We start from the raw sequence: 22,768 nt of genomic DNA on the forward strand, positions 1-22,768 counted from the left end.
GTTCTAGGGTTAGAACCACTCCAGCAACAGTGCACGGAGGTTAAGTGGTTTGATTCACTTAAGATAGGAGGACACAGAATGTTATGCCACAGGTTTGATGTTCCAATGGGGTCCAATTCTGTAGAGGCCCTACAATAACAAGCTACCATTTTTTACAGCTGTTACTCCACGGTGCCATGATGCTGTGGTACTGTTAGCCAGGAGGCCATGGTATACAGCTGTTAGGTAAAGAGGCATTTCTTTCAGTGTGGCTACCTTTCCAGTGGCCGGTGCAGCCTCTTCCACTGTGGATAGTTGGCTTTGGACTCAAATCCGCCTCCCATCATGCGCACCTGCTTGGCAGCCTGGGCCGAGCGCGTGTCAATGATGAAGCCTCTCTCTCCTCCTTCCAGCACTGCACTCAGCAGCATCTCATCTTCAGGACAGCGCTTCCCGTTCGGACCGGTCAGAGGCTGTGCACTTCGAAGCATCACCTGTGAGACACAGGAAGCAATTGCGTTTATTAATCTCATAACCTTTGATGGTCATTAATTTTCCCGTGCATTAATGAGGGCATGTCACTGCTAAGCAGGCCTCCTCCACCAGGTTGAACACTGTTAGCTCTTTGGAGAATGGCAGTGATTCGCAGGGTCAGCTATGGCTGTTTTTATTTACTTGACACTCATATATATATATATGAGCTGTGCTCCCACCAATAGGAGCAAGGAAGTACTAGAATGCCATTAAGGAAATAAAGCGGCAGTTGCATAGAATTATGGGAGTTGCGGTCCTCCAACATAGAAGAAAACGATAAAGTAATGTTCCAGCAAAGGGAAACACAGATTAAATGAACACTGTTGTTCTAAGGATTTAACCTGAGGAAAAACGGAAACTTGTACTCACCTTTGCTACACAAAAACGAACTTGGAGATAAAGAACTAACTGCCTCTTTCAAAATTGGAAAGGAATGGACTTTGTCCTTTTTCAATGCTGTTAGTTACGTTTTTAAAAATGCTAACGAACCCACCAGGACACAGTGGCATATGATGAAGACTCAGCCGAGTCGAAACGCATAATCCCTGCATGCCTATCTTTGCCTCAAATAAAGAAATTGCTGAGAACGTTTGGAGTGGCCTGTTTTCATGCTGCAAGGGTAGTGTGGTTTCGTTTGGAATATATATATATATATATATATATATATATATATATATATATATATATATTCACTGAAAGAACCATAGGTTTCACACTCGTTATAGTTAGGAATTAGCATTTAAAAAACCTTTGAAATTCACTGAAAAAACCAAAGGTTTCACACCAGTTATAGTTAGCTGAACATTTTACTCATACAAAACCATTGAAATTCCCGCGTTATAGTTAGTTGGACTCACTATAACTCGCGTGCCCGCAAACCACTGCTGATGATGTCACATATTACATCATTCATGACATGGTCAGTGACATCACTGATGACATCACTGATTACATCTCAAATGACATCACTGATGACATCATCCAGTGAATGTGTGTAATATCCCTTGATATACTGTAGTGGGATCTTGATCCAGTTTAACACAAGTGTTGGTGTACATTAAGTGATCCATAACCTTTGTTTCGTAGAACTCTGTGTCCATTACAACCAATGCCCCACCCTAATCCGCTGTCTGAAATGTGAGCTGTTGATTTTTTGCCAGGGTCACTAGAGTGCTCCATTCTTTAGTGGTGAAGTTAGATTTTCTCACTGTCTTGAATTTGATTTGTCACAGTTCAGCTTTGACCAATCTTTCAAACGTGTCAATGGATTTATGCGAGATAGGATGCAAAAAGAGCTTTTCCCTTTAAATTCTTAAATTCTTTAAATTCAGAATCTTGAACAGGCTCTGTGGTTGTTTCCATGGTACTGAAAAAATATTTTAATCGCAATATTATGACAAATTTAAAGAATGAGATCTCTGTTTCAGCCAAATTTTACATCAGTACAAATGAGGTTCCTTGGTTTAAAAGTGCCAGTTGAGCTGCTGTCAAAACTGATTTTGATATGTTTACCACTAAGTTGATTTCTCATCTCGATTTCTGTACTGGGTTTTTTGGCTCCTCCTAGTTTTTGTTGATCTTTGTCTGGCTGATGGTTTGACGCCGGGCTTATGGATAAAAAAGCCGCTTTAGAGATTTGCTGATCACCCGAACTTGTCAAAGGTTGAGTAGAAGTATGGGTAGTAAGGGGTGGTCTATTTTGAGAAACCTCAGAGTCAGATACGACACTCTCTTTTGATGAACTTACATTCAACTGTTTTTGCCACTTACGCTGGTTATAAACTTCGGCCCAAGTATTAACTTCCTCTAATTTGTAATCAATCATATCTCTACGAAACTTCTTTATTTTCCTTCATGGATCTCTTTTGCATATTTATCCAATTTTAAGTTGAGTTCTTCTAATAGTTCTCCCCAGTTTTCTGGGGTTGATTTTGAAATTTCATATTTCACTGTTTGGATTTCTTCTTCTAGAGATTTCAGTATATAGGAAAGTTCTTCAATTATAAACCAGATCAAATCCAAAGAGCATTTGTTTTAAATTTGGTACCATCTTTCTATGAACATTTTTAGTCTAAGCTAACTCGAGCATTGATTACCATCTCACCTCGCTTGCTGCCAAAAACGAGTGCACTTTGCACTTTATTCTGTTTTTAATTGGTTCTGTTGGAATTACTTTTCTGTGTGTAAATTTTAATTGTGGTAATTTGAATTTGGTGGGAGAGGGAATTGAACTGGTCTTCTCAGAGTTCCAGGACCGCTAGCCGCCATTTTACAAACTTTGGTGCGGTCTAGTGGTTGAAGCTGGCCCCTTCAAAACGGGACGTGGCGCGAGCTCCTTCGTCTAAGCTAACTCGAGCATTGATTACCATACCTCAACTGCTGCCAAAAACGAGTGCACTTTGCACTTTATTCTGTTTTTAATTGGTTCCGTTGGTATTACTTTGCTGTGTGTATATTTTAATTGTGAGAATTTGAATTTGGAGGGAGGGGGAATTGAACTGGTCTTCTCGGTGTTCCAGGACCTCTAGCCGCCATTTTCCGCACTTTGGCGCGGTCTAGTGGTTGAAGCTGGCCCCTTCAAAACGGGACGCGGCGCGAGCTCCTTAGTCTAAGCTAACTCGAGCATTGATTACCATCTCACCTCACTTGCTGCCAAAAACTAGTGCACTTTGCACTTTATTCTGTTTTTAATTGGTTCTGTTGGAATTACTTTGCTGTGTGTAAATTTTAATGGTGGGAATTTGAATTTGGAGGGAGGGGGAATTGAACCGGTCTTCTCGGAGTTCCAGGACCGCTAGCTGCCATTTTCCTCACTTCGGCGCGGTATAATGGTTGAAGCTGGCCCCTTCAAAACGGGACGCGGCGCGAGCTCCTTAGTCTAAGCTAACTCGAGCATTGATTACCATCTCACCTCACTTGCTGCCAAAAACGAGTGCACTTTGCACTTTATTCTGTTTTTAATTGGTTCTGTTGGAATTACTTTGCTGTGTGTAAATTTTAATGGTGGGAATTTGAATTTGGAGGGAGGGGGAATATAACCGGTCATCTCGGAGTTCCAGGACCGCTAGCCTCCATTTTCCTCACTTCGGCACGGTCTAGTGGTTGAGGCTGGCCCCTTCAAAAAGGGACGTGGCGCGTGCGCGCGCGCGCCTAAGGCAAGCCCGTCTGCGCCCGTCAGGGTCCTGGGCCGGCCATGCTGCCGGTTTTGGTCTGGACCCACCCCAGGTAATTGCCTATGGCAGGGATGACTTGCCAAATCTTGATAAGGGCTCGGTGTGTAAACCCCACTCATTGAGGCTGGGGAACAATTTGCCCCAGAGGTGCAAAGAGTGTGAATGGTCCGCCTGGCCACCTCTTAGAGAGCACAAAGTCAATAGGGTTATGATCACCTCAACTAGGGGACTTGGTGTTCTAGATACATATTGGAAGGTTTCTCTACTGAATGTTCGCTCCTTAAAGAAAGATGAACTGGAAATCTGTGATTTTTTAGCTGACCCCCCCCCCCCCGATCTGCTGTTTCTTACTGAAACTTGGCTAACGGATGCCTCAAATCCTACCATTGTCAATGTGATCCCCCAGGGCTATCAGATTCTGAGGAAGGATCGTCCTGTGGGGAGAGGCGGTGGATTAGCCATTATATACAGGAGCTGCTTCACTTGTACTCCACTAGCAGATGTGGAGATAGAGGGGAAAGAGAACCTGGGTTTTCTCCTGTCACTCTTGGCCCACCAATCTATGGCAGGAGTAGTAATCTATCGGCCACCTGGTTTGGCAAAAAAAAAAATTGGATTCTATTAGCCAAGCTATTTCCCCCATTGTAACTAAATACAGCCACTGTATGGTTTTGGGTGATTTTAACATCCATATGAACCCTCGGAGCCCGATCCCTTAAGATTGCACGAATCTTTCGACATTTTTAATTTGACCCCCTTCGTATGTCTTCCTACGCACGATAAAGGGCATATATTGGACCAGGTGTTTTCCTCCAATCAGATTTATATGGATACCCCTCTAGCCTTAACCTGGTCTGACCATCTTTTGATTAATTTAAAAATTTGTAGAGATGTCGCAAGGCCCCAAGTACCGGATACAACCAGGGTTAGTTACTGTGCTAGGCAATTTCACCTGATGACACCTAAGGCCATCCAGTGCACGTTGCGTCAGCAGCCGATTCCCTTAATTGGTGATCTGGAACAAGATGTGATGACCTTAGAGAGATGGTTACAGCAACAAGCTAATGAACTGGCACCTCCCTCGGAAAAACGGGTGAAAACCACTTGAGTTTCAGCCCCTTGGTTCTCTGAGGCCTTAAGGGATAGTAAAAGGTACTGCAAACATCTCGAAAGAGAGTGGCGGAGGAACTATCATCCTTCAGATAAACTGACTTACAAACTGGCCATGAAAACTTATTATAAGAAAGTCCGTGAGGAAAAGAAACTCTTCCTGTCAACAAAAATTGATTTGGTGGCTAATAAAAGTAAAACGTTGTTTAATGTTGTAAAAAGCTTCTCCTCCCCGGCGGCTATAAGCCAACCGTCTAGACCTACAAGCGATTGGACTAAACGAATGGCCCTCTTTTTTTCTGAATTTTTTTTATTGATTCAGGATTCTTATGAAGTTCCATCAGCAGGTTTGGAGGACGCTGAGGGTTTTCACCTAGCTGTGGGCCCCACCATAGTGCCTCCCTGAGGGAGTTCCTGGAGATGACTGTAGAACAATCTTTGGTGTTCATGAAATCTTTGAAATCGGGTTCACCCACTGAACCTTGTCCAGCGAAGATTTTATCCTCATTGGCGGCTGTGATTAATCCCTGTGTGAATTTTATCCTGAACACCGCTTCACGGGAAGGGATGATGCCACAATTGTGGAAACATGCTAAAATCCTCCCGCTACTTAAGAAACCGTTGGCTGATCCTGAGGTAGCCTGTAATTACAGGCCTATATCCCTCCTGCCTTTCTTTTCAAAAGTCTTGGAAAAATTTGTAAACCAGGTCCTAACAAATTATGTGGAGACTAATGCGCTGCTACATTCTAGCCAGTCAGGCTTCAGAGCCAATTTTATTACTGAAACGGCTCTACTGGACGTGGCAGAAACCATTAAAGTTACCTCTCCGCAGACTTCGACACCGTGCCTCATTCAAGATTACTGCAAAGACTTAGCAACAGTGGTATAGGAGGCATGGTGTTGAGTTGGCTCACGTCCTTTCTCGCCAAACGCTCTCAAACCATCTGGACTCCTCCTTTCTCTGCGGAGATTCCCTCTTTGAATGTGGGGGTGTCTCAAGGCTCTATCTTGAGCCCCACATTATTTAACTTGTACATGGCCCCCTTGGCGGCTCTCGCTGAGAAATTTGGAGTCAAGATAGTGTTGTATGCTGAGGACACTCAGCTGCTGTTCACCTGCGAGAAAAAGAGTTGAGTTTGATGGCAACTTAATCAACATCTGCCTATCTAAGGTCTTCTCTTGGTTAAGCCTTAACCCTCTTAAATGTAACTCAGAGAAGTCGGAGATTATCTTCTTTGGGCCCCGGCCACCCGACACTTGGTTTGAATGGTGGCCCCAGGATATGTCCGCCCTGTGTCAGCTGTTTCTACGGTGAAGAATCTGGGAATTAAGCTGTACTCAACTCTCTCTATGAAGGCTCAAATACACTCGGTAGCCGGGGTATGCTTTGGGCTGCTGAGAATGTTGCGAAACTTTCTCCCTTTGCTTTCCATCCCTTACAGGAAGACAGTGGTTCAGGCCTTAATAATGTCTAGACTGGACTATGTGAATTTCTTGTATCTTGGCCTTCCTGAATATCTTTTGGGCCGACTACAAGCGATCCAGAATGCAGCAGACAGAGCCATTTTTAGGTCTCGCCCTGCGATTGCAGGCCAAAGGCCTGCTGTCGCAGAGCGAGACTATTGTTATCATTCCGGCTTTCAAGGACTCAAAGGGAGCCGGAGAGGACAACAGACTGTCACGCGCACGCAGCAGCAGCAGCAGCAGCCTGCCGGGATCAGGTCGCGCGCATCAACAGGCTCTTCACAACACATGCACAACACACATACAGCCCCCCCACGCATACACACACACATACATACATACATACAGAACCCCCCCGCATACACACACGCACGCACGCACACACATACACAGAGAACCCCCGGCGCTTACACACACATCCCTTACCTCGTCTCGGCGTCTTCGCGCTCCCTTGCCCCCGCTCCTCTGGTGCGCGCGCACCACTAGTTTCGATTCCCGCGTCGGCTCCTCAGCCAATCAGGAGGCAGTACTCCTTTTAGACATGCTCCCTCTCTGGTCCGCTATCATTTCTAACTGCAGGGTGCGTCGTGGCCCCAGCAAAAACGGCAGCATGGGCCAATCACCTTTTTTCAAAACGTGACTGATATGCATCCCAGGGGTCTCTAACCTTTTCAGTAATGAGAGCTTCTTATGGCTAATGAAAATCATTCCAAGCTACTAATAATACCGCTGTAATTTTCGACGTAGACCCCAAGCGCCCAGATATGTCGAGAGGTGCTGCTCTCTATAAATTAATGTTTCACCTATTGGTGTGCTCAATGTTTTTTTAAAGATGTTGCACAGCAGCATTAACCGTGCCATGGTGCTTTTTTCTATGCACATTTTCCATCGTGTACACTGGGTCTGCAGCGAGTAATCTTTATCCCTCCTCCCGACAGGACCGTCGTGCCGTGATGCAAATGCGTGGAAGCCCCAGCACCGGTTTGCGCGCCTCGATGAGTCATGCCGGCTCCCTACGTGCTCAATTACTCTCCCCCAGGGACGGGCAGAGAGCAGTGGAAGACGCAGGCAAATGCACAGTACTGCACGTCCGTGCCGAGGCACTGGACTCGAACAAGGAAAAACACCAAAGCTGCCACGCCTCAGTTATTTCACGCTACACAGCTGCAACACAAACATATACATTGAAATGCCCTTAATATATTTTGCATTTTTGATGACAAAATGCCGGAAGTACTACCCGTGATCATTATTTGTTATGAAACCTAGCCGATGCTTGGCTAAACTTAGCGTTTAGAAGAAAATAGTAACTCAGAAAATGTAATTTGGAATTATGCCTTTGTTACAGAATTTACCTTGCAATTATCTACGATGCTCAATATGTTGTCTTTTGTAATGTGAATGCACATAAATGCACGCAGTAAACAGACACACGTTATCATGAAGTCTAGCAAAAATGCAGTCATCCGTGCACACAGTGCAGCAGAGATACAGCCAACAATGAACACAGCCAGGTATCCACCACACAGGGCACCAGAAGGTAAAGGGTTATGGACACAAGCTGAGCATCAGATGATTCATAGTGGAGTGCACAAGGTGATGTACAAGATGATGTGCATCAGGTGGTTCATGGCATGACAATATTACTCATGCATCTAAGGGACCCATCCGGCTGATATGTGACAGGGGAGTTCTGGCTGATGCACCTCATGAGAGCTCTGGGTACGTGCATCGGGGAACACTGGGTGTTGAATACGAGATGCGAACTGGGTGATGTGCAGTTAAGAAGTGCAGGAATGTGTGCATTATATGGAAACATGCTGATACGCAACATGGAACCAGGGTACAATGGTTTCACATGGTGTTGTGCAACAGGCGAGACACATTAATGTGCAATTGTTGGCAAATGGTGATGTCACACTGGATCAGGGTGTCCCTCATCAGGCATGAGCAGGTCATCCAGTCCTACTTTGTCTCTGTGTTTTAAGACTGGTAGTGTTATTCTCAAAAAACAAATTCTGAACTACTGCGGCCTAGCCCTGCATCTAACCCCCTGCAGGCAGCCTCCCCCACGCCAAGTTTCACACAGCCTTTCTACTATTAACGGCGAGGGGTTGGCTGCTTGCACCCCACCCCCCACGGACAGCCAGTCCCCCGGCAGTAGACAGCATGGGGTTGGGCTACAGGCAGCCAATGCATCACCACATATGGCTGCAGGCAATCAATCCCTTGGCATGCATGGTCTTTGGTCGTGTGCAGCGTGAGGTTGGCTGCAGAGCCTGACCTGCGCTCATCTCCCCTTCCGGGCACAGCCTTGGGCCATGAGCGGCATGTGATTGGTTACAGGCAGCCAATGCCTCAGATGGCTGAACCAACAAGCATTGGCATAGCCAATAGGTCTCGCCTTTGGGACCTTATAAGTGTTTAGCTATGCAACAGGTGATGTTGTTGCACCAAGGATATTATGCTGCATAACTAAATACTTATAAAGTCCCAAAAGCGAGACCTATTGGCTATGCCAATGCTTGTTGTGACAGGCTCTAGAACTCATACCTCCCAGCTCTTCTCTTCACTTCACTGGCTTCCTGTACGGAAAATAATTCAGTTTAAAGCCCTGGTTCTGGTTTTTAACGCCTTTCATAAGATTGGAGCACCCTATCTAAGGGATAGATTTCAACCTTATTTCCCTAAGCGCAACCTGAGATCCTTATCCCAACTTTTGATTGTCACTCCGAGGGTGCGATTGTCTCGGACAGGAGGGAGATCTTTTCATGTGGTTGCTTCACGGCTGTGGAATAGCCTCCCTCTCCCTATTAGACAGAGCCCAGACCTCCTGACTTTCAGGAAAAGTCTTAAAACGGGGGTCTTCCAGCTGTGAGCCGTTCGATCATGGTCGGTTTTGCTCTATGTTAGGTGACGTATGGTTTGTTTTCATCGCCGGGACACTCCAGGGAGTAGCACACAACATAGGTTTCAATGCAATTCGTAATCCTCTCGGGATTCTCTTAGTTTAATGGTATTGTATATGTGTTGTGGCATGAAGCCTATGGTTGATCTCCTTTTTGCTTAAAAATTCAAGTTGTCTGAGTAATTGTGTTGTTGTTAAAATGTGTGGACTGAAAAGTCTAGCCTCCTCAATCAATCCATAGATTTCAGTGGCTGCTTCTGTAGTATATGCTAATGTTTCTGCTTTATTTGTCGTAAATGACGCTATTTCTTCAAACGACATTCTGATTTGGTGCACCAGTGGTGGACTGTGGACTGAAAATAATATAATAAAACAATGTTGCCACTGTGCACTTGCTTCTTCTTAGGTTCTCCTCTTATAAGGAAACATAAACTTGTGCGTCCCTGTCAATACGCCATGTCTCTTGGTGTGTTTATAAATGATCCACGAGTGCTGGAAGGGAGATCCCTCCAAGCTGACTGGCGCACTTAATCAGAACCTCAAAAGGTTTCGCAACGTGAGTTCAACGATTCTCATGAAAATCATATTTCAGACCATGTTTATCTCCGATGTGGGATATTTAATCATTCCAGTAGCATATGTATCACTGTTCATATCCATAATTCATATAGGAGTGGCATATGTTCATTTATAGTTAGCATCCATCTATAACTCACCAAGAAGGTTTAGAAGCTATAGAATGGGCTTTATTGAGGTAAGAAGAAATAAGAGGCAGTGCGTTTTTTTTGCCAGAGCTTTTGCATTTTGCTCTGTTTCACAGCTACTTTGAATGGAAGGGATGTTTTTATGCACAATGCAATGGAACTTTGATGGGGTTCGCTGGATCCCCATCGCATGCTAATACATTCATGGCGAAACTGGAACACGATCACATCCTTGAGAATCCCCAATGGACCAATAAGCCTGCTTTGTTTAAGAGATAGATTGATGATATATTGATTATTTGGAAGGGTGATCATATCAGTCTAGAAAAGAACATTGAAGTACTTAATAAAATACACAGTCATATTAAATGTATCTTTCAAATACAAAAACATCAAATAGCATTTCTGGATGTACTTATTCAAACTGAATCAGGGGTCATCAAAACTAATGTATTTACCAAACCCACTGACAGGAACAATGCTTTACATTTCAAAAGCTTTCATCAAGAATCCCTGAAGAAACATCTTCCCTATTCACAGTTTATCCGCTTGAAGAGAATAACATCTAACCCAGAGGAAGCAGCATCAACCATAAACCAATTTGCCAACAAATACCAACAACATAGTTATCCTCCTAATATAGTTAAAGGCACCATACAAAAAATTGCAAATATTAAGAGAGAAGAATTGTTTCAAACCAGAGAACGTAATCGAACTCAAACCCCCTTTTGCGTCTTGAAACACTCCACTCAATCTCATTCAATTAAATCAATCATAATGAAACATTGATCTGTAACCTAAACTGAACCAGATTTGTGTCAATTTTTTTGCACAACAGCCAATATTCGCACATCAGCGACCCAATAACTTGCAAGAGTTACTTTCTAAAAAACAACCAACACAGACAAGAACATTCAATGGCATGCAAAAATGCATGAACTGTGCACACTGTAACAATGCAATCATTGGCAACATTTTTATTCATCCCATTAATGGAACAAAAAATCAGTTACAACATTCAAGTACATGTGATACAGCTCATGTGACCTATGCTCTGAAATGCCCATGTGGCAAGATGTATGTGGGAAGAACAGAACGTAAAATAAAAGTACGCACTACGGAGCATAAAAGCAAGATTAGACTACAAAATTTAAAATCAACTGTGGCAACGCACTGGTTGGAAGCCAGACATAACATTGCGCAACTGCGATTTACCATTCTTGAGGTGTTGCAGCCAAAAAACGACAGAGATCCGCAAAAAGTTAGCTAGATATGAGTTTTTCTGGATCAGAAAATTACAAGCAATGCAGGTTTTGGGGATGAATGATAGACTGGAATATCAATGCTTTCTATGAACTTTATAGAGACTGATATGAACATGTTTGAAAGTGATCTTCTAATATAGATTGTCATTTGTAATTGGATGTCTCGAATCTCACACATAACATATTTTTTCAGCATGCATATTTTAGTTTTATACAACGGGTTTCTGTTTGTCACGGGCTTACTTTATTCATTCATTCTGAATGAACTTTATTGATGTACGGGAGACGTATGCATTTTTCCATTTAAATGGGAGCGTTTTAACCAACGTACGTATCACATCACACGCAGTGAGTTGTTTGGTGTACCTTTGTTGAGGTACAACGCAAGCACTCCGGTAAGAACCTCGTCACTGCATGTTTATTCTCAGACCTGTTTGACTAAACTGGTACAGTCACTTTACTGCACATAATAGTATGATTAACCAAGCGCGTTATTTTTAGGTGCAATGCGATCACTTCAGAAGTTCTTCGTCTTTACTTAGGCACAATCATAACTGTATGCCCATTTTCAGACCTTTTTGACTAATGGGCACAGACACTTTATCGTGCATTAGAGTATATTTAACCAAGCATGTCACTTTTTTATAGTTCGCATGATGACTTCACCCCACACTATACGTTTTAACAGATACTCCTTTTCGTTTGTTGAGATGACTTTTGAAACTGATTGCGTCACGTTTTATAGCTCGCATGACCACGTTGCTAACCAAATGTCACTGAATAGCACTTTTCACGTAACAATGCTTGGTTTCACACGCGTCCCGTGAATAGATCACCGATCACCCTTATTAGCTTGCCTATTCAGGCAGCACCACTTTTATGTTTGACATGAATACGCACCATCTGTAGCGTTTGCAGCATTCTATTGTCGTTTTTAGTTTTATTATGTGTGGACAGTTGAGTTAAGCCAACTTTCCCATTCACTTTTTAGATCTACAATAATAACCCCCGATGAAGGGTCAGTCATGACCCGAAATGCATTGGGTTGTATACAGAATGGATGCTAACTATAAATGAACATATGTCAGTTCATATGAATTATGAATATGAACAGTGATACATATGCTACTGGAATGATTAAATATCCAACATCGGAGATAAACATGGTATGAGGTATGATTTTCATGAGAATCGTTGAACTTTGTTGAGAAACCTTTGAGTTTCTAATTAAGTGCGCCAGTCAGCTTGGAGGGATCTCGCTTCCAGCACTCTTGGAACAAAGGACACGTGATGTCACATCTTGTGATGTCATCAGCATGTTTTCAGCAGGTCAGATAGTGTAATGCCTCCTCTGACGCTCATATGATTTTGGTAAAATGACACCACTGCATGAGAGAATCACATGGCATTCCCATTTCCATCTAAGGTGAGAATTAACAGTTAACAGCTTCTTAGAATTTGAAATGATTTACACTTCTATAAAGACATCTGCTGTGCTACGAATCCAGGGTATTCTACAGTAGGAAAAGACACCCCTTCTGCTGTGACCACTACCCCCAAATGATATCCATTTGCTGAGGAAATGAGTGACCAATCATTATACCAAGTTCATGACACCACTCCCCAGTCTTTATTGCAGGAATAATGTATACAGCTGCTTCTGCAGTGAAACCAAATACATGTGTAAAATTAGACTTTTATTAGACTATCTTACTGAGTGAAATATAGGCAGTTACTCACAGTGCCGTTCTTTCTGTGGTAATAACTGAGAGTTGGAAATCTGCCCCCGTGGCGGAATTTGGCGCTCTTTTTTAATACTTCATCATCTATAGACCTGGGCACAATGACACCAGGTGGGTATGTAGCGCAGACAGTGAAATCCTCATTTACTTCACTCCAGCGCCATGCATCAGTCTGTGAACGGAAAGATGGCCAGTCAGTCTCCATGGATCTAGGTATTCGGTAGTAGTCGGTCTGAAAAAGAAAGTATTAGAGGGAACCGCCGCCACTCAGTCTCCCAAAGGAACAAACCACCTCGCCCTCCCCCTCTTTCAGTGACGCAATCCTAGTTGCTTACTTCCTTGTCTGATGCTTTCCTCCCCACACATTATCACTTAGAGAGAACCCAGTGTGATAAACTCACCCTCCACCGTTCAGACCTCAGTGCTGAGCACAAAAGCAGAATTACTCCAAATTGCCCCTTAGATGCAATGTTGACTGCCGTGAGCAAGCACTGGGTCCCCGACCACACTTGCATTCTACTACTCACGTCAGACAGGATCTCCTGGTAGTAGTATTGCAGTGGGTAGAGGTGCCAGCCTTCCTCCAATCTCCTGCCATCGGGCCTGAAGAAGAAGGGGTACGTCTGCATCACTGACTCCAATGAGGACAAAGCCTGTGGAGAGAGGCCAGATGCGGTCAGGCTCCCTGTACACTGACTTAGAGGTAGACTGTCCTAATAGGAAGGAAAATATACCGCCATATTGGGTTGGGATAGAATCAGTCAAAATTTAAGTTTTATTGGTAATCAGATTTGGTTTCTGCATAGAAACAATATTCCCAGTGTCCGATCCGGCCTGTGCAAGTCAACAAACTGGTGGTATGCTCTCTTCTTAAAAGGGTGGCAGACTGGCTGAGGAAGCTTGTTTTTGACCCCACACACGGCAATGTGTAAAATTGAAGAGATCCCAATAAAGAAACCCATTATCAACAGAAAAAAATATCAAAGGTATAATGACTTTTTTATTTTCAAGAATTTAGATGAACAATAACACATTTCATTATTATTAAAATAGGTAAGCGTTAAGATTACGAGTAAGGATAAGATACAACTTAGTGTAAGAGTTATGAGTTAACTCTTAGGTTTAGATTTGGAATTAGTGGTGTAGTCAGGCAATTTCGTAATTGTTTTCTCATTAATGCCAACACACATTTGCATTTATTAACTTGTTAACAATTTTCTTCTATGGGTTTCATATAGCCAACAAAGAAAAACTCCCACACTACAACCCCACCACCCAAGAACAGTGGTCATTCCACCAGCTCAATATCTTCAACTGCAAAAGCACATTATGTACAGAGAAGCCCACCCACATCCCCCAGAGCGATTATAGTCCATCAGAATTTTCTTAACCTGTAAAATCCTCAAGGATGTAAGTTCCCTACATTCTTTAGTCAAAAAGTCCAGAAGTGGGTGATAAATCGAGGCCAAAGTATGGTACCAGCCTTCAAATAGAATAGGTTATTGATTCTCAAATGTTTTAGAACCACAACCCACTTTTTAGAACAACAACCGTTCGCGACCCACCTAACTTCAATGCAATGGCGTAACACAGGCCTCCGCAGCACCTGCGGTGCGGGGGGGGGCAAGCATCAGGGGGCCCCCTCAGTATGGTACAAGCTCCTGATGAAGCCCCTCCATGTACCTTGTAGGGGAGACCCCTCAAGTTTTGTTAGGCCTTGCTTCAATGGACATGGGGAGGGGCGATTATTGAAAGTAACTAAAGCAGTGTGGTAGCGCATTGCCATTCATAGACAGCATATTTTCCATTGAAATGGCCACTAAGTTTGCACAGCCGTACATTTTTACTGATAAAGCTATAAAGCATATAGCACTCAAATGAGAATGTGTTGAAATCAGGTTTTTGTGAATTTTTATCATTTGTGCATCACCAAGTAAAGTGTCTGGGTCTGTTTTAATCATCAGTCTTTGTTTCCAGCACACTACAGAGTTACAAAACAAATGTGCTTCATATTTGCTTTCCGAACTGCTGAATGAATACAAAAAAGACATGCTACAGCCTTTCCTCTCACACTTCCTGTACTCCAGCAAGACCATCACATACTTAAGGCTCCCTGTTTTCCGTTTTTACTGATTTTTAAAAGTAAGTACAGACAGAAAATATTTCTTTTCTAGTCTGTACTTATTTTTAAATGTGACTACAAACAGAAATTGAGTTGCTTTTTGAGTAATTCTAAATACTGTCTGCCATAACTACCAGACCACTAGCTGTGTGGATTGATAGGTAAGGGGGTTAAAAATCAACTAATTTGAGTAAAGAGGCTTTAACAGCAATAAATATAAACAAGGTTGATACTGAAATTTGCATATTTTCATATAAGTGCATTGATCTATCTTCTGTGGGTGTTCACAGCATTGAAACCTGGCAGGTATTCACTAAACATACTAATTTCAACTTCATTTTTTTTCAAAAACCCAAAATATGGATAAATATAAATAGGGGAAAGGATGTGGCCTAACGGCTAGAGCAGTCAACCTCTAAGCTGGGGAACCGGGTTCGAGTCTCGGCAGAGAAGCTCAACATCCTGCGATTCTGGGCAAATCACTTAATCTCCCAGTACCTAACAAAAATGAATGTGTCTGTCTGTAACACAACTGGTGTTCATGTTAAGCGCTCTGATACCTTCGGGTCTAGTTTGCACTATATAAAAATCCAAAAAACACCCCCCATAAAATTTGTAAAATATAGAGGGAAATGTAAAAAAATAAATACCATAAAACCGGGAGCCGTACACATAATTCACTTACAAAAGTTATCTCAGTTTGCAGTCAGAGAAAGAAAAGTAAAAATCCCATGTAAAAAGAATAAACAGAAATGTGTCTGATGATCTTTTTTGACATTGACATCTGCCACTGGTGAATGTGACAAAATAAACCCAGAATTTAAAGGCATGTTTTTTATTGTTTGGATTTTCCTAACCAAAAATCGGCTCACGACCCACTGATAAACACTGGCTTAGGTAATGTTTTCCATTCCTCACATGGACCATAATGTTGGATGTGAGGTATCAAGGGCATCCCCCATTTGGCCAAGAGAGACCATTGATCTTGGATTGTAATTTATCTTTGACGCCCACCGTCCCCACCAGTTACTTCCAAGCATCCATCATAGTAGAACACTCTGGGGGATCCCTGGCATTTTAAGGCCTAAGATCTTAAAGCTCTGTGTATGGATACAATCCTAAAGACGGTGTGTTATGATGCCCACGTTCTGTCCAATTTAAGGTCCTGTTACTCTACTGCATGTAGGCACCACGGAGTACAGTGCTAAAGGAGTAAGATGTTGCTCATAGCTTCTAATGCTTGAGCATGAATGATTCCCCTATGTGCATTGTGCAGTACCCTGTACAAATGGATTTCTGAAAGGGATATTCCTAGTTCCTCCTCCCACTTTGTCTGAAATTTCCCTTATGGGGAATTCCACCCTTTGCCTTGTATAGTTTCTTATAAATTCTGGTTATTTTGTGTTTCATCTCATACCCTTGCAAGGGTCGTCTCAGACTGAGTAAAAGGACAGGTCGCAGCTTTCTTGGTAGGCGAACTCATAGGTCAGTGTCTGACTTGTACATATGTAACTCTTTCTGCTTCCGTGAAACCAAAGTTCATCTTGAGTTGCATGAAATACTTAATGGATCTCTTTATAAACAGATCTTCCAATTTTCTACATCTTCCCTCCTGCCATTTCTCAAAGGTCTCTTGATCGATGCCCAGTTTGAATTTAGAATTTCCCAACAGTGCAGTAGAGGGAGAGAGAAACCTTGGAACCCATAGTTTAACCCTGTCTCTTCTCATACTCTCAGGGACACCCCTATAATTGGAGATCTTATCATATCAGAAGGTCATGGGGAGCCAGGGAACCTCTCACAAGGGTTTCCCTGCCAAAGAATGGTCAATACAACACCAGTGTGTTCTGTCTTGGCCTTAGATCTTTCTAATAAAATCTCTAAGGTGCTGCTTGATCATACAAGATAGGACTGGGAATGCCCAAATCACCCTTTTTAGATTGCTTTTCTCAACCTAGATAGATAAGTCCTGAAATAAGGAAAGTATTTAAGGCAAACCACAATTTTTTTTTTTTCACAACAATTTTATTGGTAGGATCGGGCAAGAATACGTGTGGCTCCCCACATTCAGGAGAACACCACCAAGCATTGTGTAACAGGTCATAGGACTAAGCGTCCAACTAAATAGTCAAGAGACAGCAATTATAAAAGGAATACATCCATACCCTCCCCTACCCCTATGAACCCCAACTACCCAACCCTCCCACCTCTACCCCTATGTCCCACCCTATCCCGGTGCACGTGCATACAGATAGCTTCGATGTCCAATCATGAGGCGATACTCGTGGCGTAATGCAAGGACTTGCAGATAACATGCAACTAAAGATCTTCTTCCAGTTCCGCTGGCGGGTCTAGTGTCAACCCCCTATACTCAGCCCATCTCTTCCATATCTTGAAATGCTTGCGGGGGCAGCCACGTGCTTCAAAAATCGGTCGTTCCAGGCCCATACAAAAGTCCATTCCAGCTCTCCAGGCACACAGGGGGGGGCCCTCACATCCTTCCAAGCCCGGGCCAGGTCTCTCTTGGCCACCACCAGTCCCAGGAGCAGCAGGTGACGTTTATAAATGTTTCCGCCAACCCCCTCTAGGATGTGAAGTAAGCCCAGACGGTGGGTGCGAGGAAGAGTCCAATGCAGTACCTCAGACAGGCAGCCCCACACACCCCTCCAGAAGCCTACCAGTTTAGGGCACGACCATACTGTGTGGAGCAAAGTGCCCACAGCAGCCCTGCAGCGCAAACATTCCGGGGATCCAATCAAGCCTGCCTTCCACAGTCGTTCACGGGTAAAATAAGCCCTATGGAGAATTTTAAATTGGATTAGTCTAAATCGTATGGCAATGGCTGCTCCCCTAGGGGACTCCAGGGCCTCCCTCCAGTCATCTTCATCGAGGGGGCCAACATCAGCTTCCCAAGTCGTCTTTAGCGGAAGAAGGGTGGAGGAACAATGAGTGACCAATGTCTGATAGATGCGAGAGACTTTCTTATCCCCCAGATCCCCCATAAAGACTTTTGCCTCCACGGGACTAAAGTCGGGAAGCGAAACCATGTTGGCAATGCTGGGCATGAGTGCGTGTCGGAGTTGCAAGTACCGAAAAAATTGAGACTGGGGCATATTAAATTCGATGCTGAGTGCTTGAAAGGACTTGAGCGTCGTTCCGGACATCACGTGACCTAGCTGCGAAATCCCAATCGCATCCCAGCCTTCAAAACCAGATAAGGCCGACAACTCGGGTAACAGGCCATTATGCCAAAGCGGCGTCTCCGCGGTCAGTCGGCCCCACCAGCCCATGCGGCGCAAGGCCTGCCGCCAGACAGCAAACACGAGACTCGTGACCCTCGGCAGTCTCCGGCGCAAGCGGGCCGAGTAGAGGACTGTATGGAGCGTATTGTCGCCCATCAACGTGCGTTCCAGGGCATAGGCTGGATCCCCGCTGTCACCGTACCACCAATCATTTAGAATAAGCAGATGAGCGGCCTGGTAATAGGACAGCAGATCCGAGGTGGCCAGGCCTCCACAATAGGTGGACAAGAAGCACGTACGTAGTGCCACTCTGGCCGCTCCACCAGCCCATAGAAAGCGGCCCAAGATCGAATTGACCTGTCGGAACCACTGGGGTGCAACTGGATATGGATGATTCTGCAATTGATAGAGGAGACGTGGGAGCGCAACCATCTTAAAAATTGCGGATCTGCCAAAGATAGAGAGGGGCATACGAGACCAGGTCTTAATATCTGTCTGAACTCGGTCCCAAACGGGCACTATGTTGCGCTCCCAGGCCACTTTGGTTGAGTTTGACAGAAACACCCCCAGATATTTCATACCATGCGTAGCCACCTGTAGTCCCACCGTCCAGGGATCTGTCACGGTGTCTCCATTGAGCACCCAGAAGGTAGATTTACGCAGATTCAAACATAGGCCCGAGACTTCCCCAAAGATTCGCATAATTTCCAGTACACGCGGTCCCGAGCGCTGCAGATCGGTGAGAAAGAAAAGGACATCGTCCGCGTAAAGTGCGATCCTATCCGATAAGCTGTCGTTCCATACAAAGCCCCGCATTTGCGCATCTATACGCACCCATGCCACCAACGGCTCCATTAGTAGAGCGAACATATAGGGGGAGAGCGGGCATCCCTGCCGGGTCCCTCGTCCAATTTGAAACGTCTCTGACACCACCCCCGCAACCCGCACCGAGGCCGTATTATCCGTGTACAGTAGTTTGATATAGGACAGGAAGACCGGGCCCAGATTGAGACGGGGCAAAAGAGCAAACAGGTAAGTCCAGCTGACGGAATCAAAGGCTCTGTTAATATCAGCTAGCAACAGAGCCGCCCGCTCCCCTGTGGCTCCCATGGCATCGATCGCCGCCTGCGCGCGTCGGATGTTATGCCGCGTCGCTCTATGAGGCATGAACCCGGCCTGGTCCGGATGTACCATGTCTGTTATATACGGGGACAGACGATTCGCTAGAGCCCTAGCCAGAACCTTAGCCTCAATATTGAGTAACGAGATGGGGCGATATGAGTCGTGTCGCTCCGGAGGCCTACCCGGTTTCTGAAAGACTACAATTTCGGCATGTCGCCAGTCTCGGGGCAGAGTGCCCCGCTCACGTGCCGTCTCAAGCGCCCGGTGATAATGGGGCCCCAGCTGCACGTGAAACTTCTTATAAAACTCACTCGGGTAGCCACTTGGGCCAGGGACCTTTCCGGTATTAAGCTGTCCCAGGGCATCGCCCAGCTCCTCAGCCGTAAGGGGCGCATCGAGTGCCTTCCTGGTTTCATCCGACACCATCTTGGGGGGCAAGTCCTCGATAAATTTGGTTACCTCATCAGTCGATAGGCGATCGCATGGGGCGTACTGAGTAGCAAAGTACGCGGCAAAACTCACTGCCAGCTCAACCGGGTCGGTAAGGACCCCACCGTCAACGGACGCGAGTCCTGGCAGCGTAAGCGGCTGGAGGTGGCGCTGGCAGAGCCTATGAAGCATCGTACATGACTTGTCCCCCCATTGGTATATTTTACTACGTGTGGCTAGCCATGCCTGTTTCGCATCATCGAGTAGGACAGATGCGTAGGTCTGCTGGGCCTGGAGAAGGAGTCGCAACCCGGCTTCATCCCCCCCCATGCGGTGCTGTACCTCCAAGGTTTCCACCTGCGCTGCCGCTTCTACGATCGTTTCTCGCCGCTTGCGCCGGGCCGCGGCACACCACGCTATGTCCACTCCCCTGATAGTGGGCTTCATGGCCTCCCACACCACCCCGGCGTCAATGTCCCCCACGAGGTTTTCCCGCCAATATAGGTCTAACGCTTCCCGCAAGTACGTCACATAGGCAGGCTGCTGGAGATGCCACGAGGACATCCTCCATCGAAACGGTTGGCGTTGTCGGCAGAGTTCCACCCTAATCGATACCGGGGAGTGATCGGACAGACCCCTAGGCAAAATGTCAGCACCCTTCACTCTACACAAGCAGTCGCCAGGCACAAATACGCAGTCTAATCTTGAATAGGAGCCATGCACAGCAGAGACATACGTATACTCGCGTGTGGTAAGGTGCATATGTCTCCAGGCATCCGACCAGCCCAGTCCCTCAGTCATAGCATGCAGTCGGGTGTGTGCGGGGGGAGGGGTAGTCTCAGCCACTTCTCGGCGCCGCTGGCGATCCACACTCGCATCCATCACATCATTCCAATCACCGCCAACCACCGCCAGGGATTCGGGGATATCCTCCCACACTGTGAACAGTTTCTCAGCTAGGGCCCATTGCAGGGGGGGGGCATAAACACTCCCAAAGACCAGAGATTCAGTGCCCACCATGCCCTTGACAAAGATATAGCGACCCTGCGGGTCAGCCCACTGCTTCTCATGGACATAGGCCACCCTGCGATGTATTAAAATGGCTACCCCCCTGGATCCCCGGGAAAAGCCGGCATGAAACACCTGGTGATAGCCAAACCTCTGTAGACCCAGCACTTTCGAGCCCATCATGTGGGTTTCCTGGAGCAAGAAAACGTCAGCACTCTCATTCTTCCCCCATCTCAACACTGCCCCACGCTTGATCTTGTCGAGCATCCCCCTGACATTCCACGTGATCACCCGCAGAGACGCATCGGGAAGTCTATGAGTCTTGTCAGCCATAATCAAGTGGGACCCACCCAACAGAACGTCCTCGCCATTGCCACTCATCGCACACTGTAATGAACACTATAGCAAAACACACGTGCAGTCTCACCCCCCGCCCCAAAACCCCCAGATAACATGACGAGCAACCCTCGTCCCACCCCAAACCCCAGAACCAACCATCAATTGAATGTCATCACAGTCTTGAATATGTTTCAGTCCCAACTCAGTGGCCCTGTCCTCGGCCACTCGCACCCCACCTCCCCCCACCCTATACCTCAAAAAACCATGAAGTATCTGTCGCGGCATGGGTGCCCCCGAGTCCAGAACAGAGGACCCAGAGCCAACCATGCCAATGGATCCCAACTCCCCAGGTAACAGCAACTTCAACACTCCCTTCCCAGAACCCCCCACATACGTAGGAAAGCAGTAGCCCCTATGTGTAGTCCCCGAGCCCCCACCCACAATCCCCCCCATGGTCAGCGGTCAGCCACAAACCCATCCTGAGGCAGCCATGACGCTACCAGTCTATCAGGCCTCAAGAGCCCGCACTACGTTAGCCAGGGCCTGAAGTAACAAGAGTACAGAGAGGCGCAGAATCTTCAGATTTAGCCATTATCCATTTCAGACTGGTCAGATTCTTCGGTTCTACGACCGGCCTGGGTGCCGCTGAAGGAGGCCGACCGCTTGCGTGACCTAGATCGCCGGGTCTTCTTGGTCTTGGTCGCCTGCCCATTCCGCTCTTGTGATGCTCCACTCGAAGGGCCTGGATTCAGCCCCGGCTGAGAATTCGGCCGGACCCTAACCGTCTCGTCGGTCCATTTAAAGAGGTCCTCCGGAGTATTGAAAAACAGTGTCCGCGATTGGAATATCACCCTCAGGCGCGCAGGGTACAACAGGGAGTACTGGAGTTTGAGACCCCGCAGCTTCGCCTTGGCGTCCATGAAGGATTGGCGCTGTTGCTGCACTAGCTTCGTGTAGTCAGGGAAAATCATTATCTTACGATTTTCATAAAGAAGGGTCTCCTTGGTTCTCGCTTCCCTCAGAATGACATCCCGGTCATGGTAATTCAGAAGTCTAGCAATCACAGCCCTAGGCCGTTCACCCTCCGGTGGCATCTGTGACAAGGCGCGGTGTGCGCGTTCAATAACGAAGCAAGTAGATAGAGCCTCCGGGGGCAGCCAGGTTCCCAGCCACTGCGTGAGGAATTGTTCCATATTACCCTTCTCACAGCGTTCCGGAAAGCCAATAAATCGGAGATTGTTGCGGCGTGCGCGCCCTTCAGCATCCTCCACTCGAAGCGGCAAACCACAATTTTGATATGATATTTATGCCCCAGCCACAATATCGATTGGTTGTGTCACTGTTATGGGTCCTTCCAAATATACTGTACCACAGTCAGAAGGTTGGCCTTCTGTAGGTGAACAGACGAGCAGCCCTGTGGCAGAGGGCTCGCGCGCGCTGGGCGCTTTACCTTGATTTTAAAATTCCTCAGCCTCTGCCGACTGAAGAGCAGCCTTTGTCACGCTGACTGCTAGCGTTTGACGCCATTATTTACTTTTTTAATCCACTCCTCCCGCCCTGTTGGCTCCTCCCACCTCCTGCGTCACACGCCTATTTAGGCCACGCCCCCTTTCTTCTCGAGGTGA

The 22,768-nt window shown here is 45.9% G+C and overlaps 1 protein-coding gene across 12 annotated transcripts in view; it reads right to left on the reverse strand.

The window, feature by feature from the left end:
* LOC144822807 (myotubularin-related protein 9-like) overlaps window positions 1–22,768 on the reverse strand; it is a 465,914-nt gene that overhangs the window by 36,417 nt on the left and 406,729 nt on the right. For 9 of the 12 annotated variants that reach the window (XM_078680710.1, XM_078680709.1, XM_078680716.1 and 6 more), the window contains 3 exons: window positions 13,409–13,534; window positions 12,880–13,113; window positions 256–473 (listed from right to left, as the gene is read on the reverse strand). In XM_078680710.1, coding sequence (XP_078536836.1) covers window positions 256–473; window positions 12,880–13,113; window positions 13,409–13,534 — 578 coding nt within the window. The remainder of the gene's footprint in view (window positions 1–255; window positions 474–12,879; window positions 13,114–13,408; window positions 13,535–22,768) is intronic. The other 3 variants (XM_078680715.1, XM_078680714.1, XM_078680717.1) reach the window with 1 other exon arrangement.

The sequence above is a fragment of the Lissotriton helveticus genome, chromosome 3_1, assembly GCF_964261635.1.
Source record: "Lissotriton helveticus chromosome 3_1, aLisHel1.1, whole genome shotgun sequence".
NCBI lineage: Eukaryota > Metazoa > Chordata > Amphibia > Caudata > Salamandridae > Lissotriton > Lissotriton helveticus.